The following is a 6,494-nucleotide window of genomic DNA, read 5'->3' as shown; positions in this document are numbered from 1 at the left end:
ATATGTTCACATCAATGAAAAAAAATCTCTCAAATATGTGATAGCAATCTCTAAAGCACATATTTGCACAATATTCCAAAAAACGTTAATGACAACCACTAATAATAGTATTGATATCACATTCTAACATAAATCATGACCTACATTCACTCAAGATAATGTTCAATGAGGCAAGGGAGAAGGAGGCAAGAACAACTTTGGGATCTGAACAAACCCAAAATATCCCTTCACAATCAAAAAGTGCAAAGCAACTAAAAGTTAAACCTTGTGCATAAAGCATTGTTTCTTTGGCTAAGTGCAAAGGGCAAGAGAAACAATTTATTAAAATATTTTAGTGGGAACTACTTTTCATAAATGGATTCATCTCCACACAAAGTTACACCAAATTTTGTTGAGGTAATCTCATGAATTTCATAGAATTAAAAACAAATATTGAATTTGTAGAAGTTGGTGGTCTTATTAGTTTTTTAAATAAGTAATACAAAATTTATATTTTAGCAAGATATTTTACCTCCAAAAGAGATCCTTGAATTTATTACAAGGAATCTAAATTCAACAATGAAACAAATTTTAAGTCTTTCTCCAAACATATCTTTAAAAAAGGGTCCAATTATTTAGAGAAAAAATGTGATTTATCATATAATAAAAAATAAAATGAAATGATTCTCTCTTTTCCATATAATTTATAAAATAATTATAAGAAGAGATACACTATTAACCCCTTATATTTCAATTGATGTTCATTGAATTTTGGCTAATTGATTAATTAAAGGTCACAAATCATATAATTAGCTATCAACTGTCCACTAGTATAACTTGAAAAATGAATATCAACTAGATTAATTGTAATTGATAAATTGAAGTTCACAAATCATTTAATTGATTAGTAAATGTCCACTAATATAACTTCAAAAATAAATAACAACTAGATCAATTTTAAAACTTTATTGGTAGCAATATTACACACGAGAGGTATAACTTTGTGGTACCCAAATCAAGACAATGAGAAATATGTTTGAGAGAACACTCTCAAATGATTATTTTTTGACCTTTATACAAATAATAGATTTTATAATTGACAATTAAAACAATTATTATAACAAGAGCTCTAGGAAAGCTTAAGTCCCTACCTTATGTTATAGGTGAAACATATTACATATTTTTAATAGTATAAAGTATTAAATGTATGTGCAAGAAGGAGATTTTTTTACATAAATGATTGGATATTAAGTAATTTTGAGGAAATTAATGTAACAATGAGCGAAGCCAAGGTTAATTTTGATTATTTATTTCAATTATTAGTTAAGCTTGAGTAGGTTCGGACCCAAGATCTCCGAATTAAGAGGTTCACAATTAACCATTGTGTTGTAGGCTCCTGCCTATCTAATACATCACTGTTAAAAATGTAATGTGAATTAATCAATAAGTGTATTGATTATTTGATTTTGATAATGTAATGATGAAAAATTATAGAAATCAATAATAAATATAAATAATTTGTGAATAAAATAAATTAATATTTGTATTTACATGTTATATTGAATTTTGAATTAAAAAAAATTTACAAAAGTAATTAAGTTGTAAGTTTTAAAAACTTTCTCTAATTTTGACTCCATTATTGTAATTAATTTAATTACTGTTTAATTAAATTGATTTTAATTTTGATTTAAAAAAAGAAAATCACTAAATTTTTTAATATAGAACTATTTCTGTAATTATATATATTTTTAACTTTCCTTAAAATTGAAGTTTAAAATTTGATTTTAATAGAAAATTGAATTTCTTAATTACAATTAATTAATTTAAATTTAAATTTAGAAAATATTAAAATTAAAATCAATATAATTATAATTAAAGGTTAAAAATATTAAAAAAACCATCAAAATCAAAATATACATACACTGTTTAGAAAACAAACTAATTTAATGTGTTTACGGCTGGTTTGGCAGTCACTATCAAAGCAGGTACGACATAAGCATCGTAATTTGCCCACCATCAATTTTTAATATTTTTCTGATTATTCGAATTATTGAAATACTAAGAAATAATAGAAAATAATTGATTTATAAAATTTGACATTTAAACTTTAGACTAACTTTAGACTATTAGACTTGTTTGGTAAAAAAAAAGAAGTTAAAAAAGACAATAGTTCCCTCCCTTTAAAGGGCAGGGACTAATAAAAATCTCAAGCAATAATTATAAAACCTTTATAAAAACCTTTAAACAATTAGGTTAATATATAAAGAGAACTTAAAAAACGAAGAAGAGAGTCCAATGTACCTGGGGCGAGCAAAATTAGCTATACCCATCATATGCTATGCAACATCATCAGCTCTTCAATATTACTAAGCCGCCCAGGGAACCATAACCTAAGCGTGAGAGTCTCGCTAACATAAAATGTTACAGCAGAGAAGGATCTAAGATCATGAAAGGGAGGCTTTAAAGCGGTTAAGGATTGAAATTATCTGTAGGCGGGGAGAGCAGAATGAAGGAGAAAATAGGGTTTGTGAAGCAACTGGCGTCCTGCGAGAAGAAATTGCGCGACAGAGCAGTAAGATTGCTGGAGTCATGGCTGACGGCGAGGGGAATGCAAGTATCTGATGACGAGCTCAAAAAAATGTGGAAGGGGCTCTTCTACTGTGTATGGCACGCCGACAAGCGCCTTATCCAGGCCGATGTCATCGAGAAGCTCGCCTGCCTGATTCGAACCCTCGAACTCCCCCTCGCCATCCGCTACTTGCAGGTATTTCTTCTCACCATGAGGCGAGAGTGGAGTGGAATCGATCACCTCCGCCTTGACAAGTTTTATCTCATGCTCACCCGTTTTTTGCATTCTCTCCTTCTGCGTTTAGATGCCCACTCATGGGACACGGAGATTACAAGTACTTTTATCAATGCTTTCGCCCAGGGCACTTTTTTTGCCGTTGATTCTTTTCCTGCCCGGGGGGTAAATTTGCACTTTGTTGATGTTTATCTTAATGAGGTTGCGGAGTTTTTGCCTCTCAGTAAGGATTCGTTTGCTTTGGTGTTTGAGCCTCTTTATGGCGTTTTAGCTCGGGTCTCTGATAGGGTTTTGGTGGAGAGGGTTAGGTCTAATGTGTTTGAGCGGCTTCTGGAGAAGGGTAACGAGCTTCTGAAGAGGAGGAAAGATGAGGAGGTGGAGAATGGGGATAATGATGAAAGTGTCGAGAAGCTTGGTTGTGTTGCGCTGACGATGGGGATTGGGAAGAGGTTATTGGAGCTGGCTGCGGAGGAAAGTAGTCTGCAGCCGAATAGAAAGGTTTTGTATGGTCTCTACGAGGAGTTTGGTAAGCTGGAGAAGCTCTGTGTGGCGTCGGGGGTTGATGTGCTTTCGAAAGGGGTTAAGAGGCGTAGGGTTACTCCGAAGAGTGAGGATGCTAGTGAATTTTCAAAGGAGGAGCTTCTAAGTCATGGAAATCATCATGTTGAACATCAAATGGAATTGGATGAGGAAGGCGGATTAGTTGCTAAGAAGGTTAAACGGAAGAAGTTGAAGAAATCACCCAAGGCAGATGATAAAATGGAGATTGTTGAGGAATGCGGTGGGGGTGAAATGAAAAAGGTTAAGAAGGGAAAGCGGAAGAAGGTGAAGAAGGCAGCAGATCATGAAGATGCTATTGCCACGGTCGACGGAGGTAGCATGGGTACGGGCAATGGGGTGAAGCTGAAGAAGGATAAGGTAAAGAAGATTAGAAAGGAATCGAAATCACACACGGTGGAAGAAGGCATGGAAAAGAGGAATGGGACACTGGATAAGAAAAGGAAGCTCAAAACCAGCCCGGGGCCTTCTGAACATCTGAAAGAGCGAGTGACTGTATCAGATGAAGCAGCAAATAGTAATGGTGTGCATGAGGAGAAGACTGTTGATACTCAGGACATGAACGGGGGAGTTTCTTTTGGTATTCAGGATTCCGTAATCTCCAACCTACAGAAGGAGTTTGAGAAGGTTGCAGCAGAATTTGGCGAAAATATGGGCAGTCTCAGTTCCCCTGATGCCGCTTTAACGATACCTATAACCCCTGGTTCTAAAAAGCGGAAGAGAGTAAAGAGTGCTTTTAAAGCGGTTGCCAGTAATTCAATTATAGGTCAGTATAACGGGGGAAACACATCCGTCCCTATTTCCCCTAATGGAGTCGGATCTTCTAGCAAGATTGTTGAGAAGACAGCCAAGAAGGTTAGGTTTTCTATGAAAAGAAATCTTGTCTGGAAGCCTACTAGCCCACTTCCCCCGGAAAGCTTGAGGATGCCTCCATCTGCAACCCCCAGGGGCAGTGCCCTGAAGAAGGGAGTACCCCCAGGTCCAATTCGCATCGTAAAAGAGTCTCCTAGCCCCAAAAGAAGGATTCTTTTGTCCATTTCTGCACGGAAGGGCAGAAAAAAGTTGAAAAGCATTTCACCAGGTACCAAGCTGGCTCGAAAACGGCAGTCTAAAGTTTGGACAGTAAATTCAGTGTAATATTTCGCGGAGGCGAACCCATTAATGCCACAGTTTTAATTGTTGTGCCGCCGTATTCTCAACCATTTATTTCATAAGTCAATGAATCCTTGCTATTTGCAGCCGATGATAGAAACATCAAATTGTTTGTGGAAGTCTCTTTAATGTTGGAAGTCTCTTTAAAGTTTTCAATGGAGATGATTGGGCAAAGCTAATTTGTTGTTTCATTTTTCTTCTGTGTAAGAAATGCACAGTCTAGGGTGTCTGGATTGACGATTTGGTCACTCTTTTATCGTTTTAAAATGTTAAAATGGAGGATGATTTCCGTTCTTTTCATTTTGATTACCACTTAAATACTGATGTTGAGAAAAATGTTAAACCGTACATTATTTAATCATATACATCTAGTGCCTTCAAGTTGAACTATGTTACTATAGTTATAATTTTCGTTCTATCCTTAATCTTTGTTATCGACTAAGCGTATGTTGAATCTTTATGATATACATGGAGGAATTGTTTTCAGAATATGTCATGGTTGGATGATTTCTGCCGTTCGCCTTATTTGAGAATAAGACAGTTTGAGTTTTGAATTTAGGATGCTGGAAACTTGATCAAATCCTCAGTTGAGAATAAGACAGTTTTAAGATTAGGATGATGGGAAACTAGATCAAATCACAATTTGCAGTAAGAAGTTTTTTATTTAGTTGGTTAATGAATCTATTTGTATTCTATTGGATTTATTTTGAAGGCAGTTTGTGGACACAGTTGATCAACTTTTCAGTATCAAATAGAAATAGTCCCTGCCATCCTTGTCCTGTACTTTTTGGTGCAACAGGTTTTTCTTCTTTGCACCTGATCTGAGATTTTAATCTTGAATGAATTTTTGAAAAATTGTTAAATGTTTTGCCTAATTGATTCCATCTCCTCCGCCAGAGCTTTGCCTTCGATGTATCTTTCATATATGATTCCCGCAATGATTTGTTAGTTGCTTTTATGTTTTGTGGTCTAAATGTTGAGAATATTCATTTTATTTTCATATTGCATTTAGGGTTTGATCAATCATTTTGGTCTGTTATATGGGTTGCAATCATATGATCCGTTTATTTGATCTGGCATTTATATCTTAACTTTTCCTACTGCCTTGAATATTTTCCTCTCAGGGTTGAAAATTCTTCTACACTATTGTGGATTTTACTACACTATTGTGGAAATATTGATCTGGCATTTATATCTTAACTTTTCCTACTGCCTTGAATATTTTCCTCTCAGGGTTGAAAATTCTTCTACACTATTGTGGATTTTACTGAGATACACTTGTGATTATAACAGCTGATGCCTTTGCATTTTGGTATACATACAGTAGAGTGTACTGAATAGTATACAGTCCAATTCCTTCTTCGAATTCTGCCTTGTCGTGTTAAATGCACTTCACAATATATGTTCACTTTGACATGTGATTTGATGTCCTGTCGCAGGTTAACCATTAGTTGCTCCAAGTCCTAGTTTGCAGATAAAGGCACGAGCATAGGATAGTTTGCCAAATTTCACATCACTATCTACATTGCTAGAATAGATCAAAGTAGTAGCATCACTCAATATATGGCCGGAATTGTATCATTTCATGAATTAAATAAGGGGGAAATGATATTGTAACAGGTCGTCTTCGATGAGTCACATATACATAGGAACATAAGCAAACAATGACATTAAGAGTGGTTGCAGCAGTACATAATGAACTAGAAAAATGTTCCCTCTACCCATAATGCATATAAATATCTTTAATTGGATAGTCATAATGTGTATATTTAGCGCCGTCTGCTGGCTGCCCTTCACCCAGTGTATATACTGGGCAGTCTACGTGTTCTCTGAGTGAGACCTTCAAACGGATTCATGTGTTCCCGGGGTCATGAATTACAATTCTTTAGTTTTCAAAGAGCATATCCAATATGTAACAGGTTGGACCAATCTTGAAATCATCTTGAACATTAGAAACTAAACTTTTGGAGGTTGTATACTTGATATCGGTTGAGCCGGCACA

The 6,494-nt window shown here is 35.2% G+C and overlaps 1 protein-coding gene across 1 annotated transcript; it reads left to right on the top strand.

Annotated features, from left to right (window-relative positions):
* Positions 1–2,270: 2,270 nt before the first annotated feature.
* Positions 2,271–4,792, top strand: LOC149543113 (ribosomal RNA processing-like protein). Its single transcript, XM_089798019.1, has one exon. It carries the CDS (start codon positions 2,486–2,488, stop codon positions 4,475–4,477), a length of 1,992 nt encoding a protein of 663 aa, XP_089654145.1. The 5' UTR covers positions 2,271–2,485; the 3' UTR covers positions 4,478–4,792.
* Positions 4,793–6,494: the final 1,702 nt, after the last annotated feature.

This window comes from Cupressus sempervirens, chromosome 8, assembly GCF_028749045.1.
Source record: "Cupressus sempervirens isolate cs-2001-9-10 chromosome 8, ASM2874904v1, whole genome shotgun sequence".
Classification (NCBI taxonomy): domain Eukaryota; kingdom Viridiplantae; phylum Streptophyta; class Pinopsida; order Cupressales; family Cupressaceae; genus Cupressus; species Cupressus sempervirens.
This window is presented reverse-complemented; position numbering and strand designations above follow the sequence as displayed.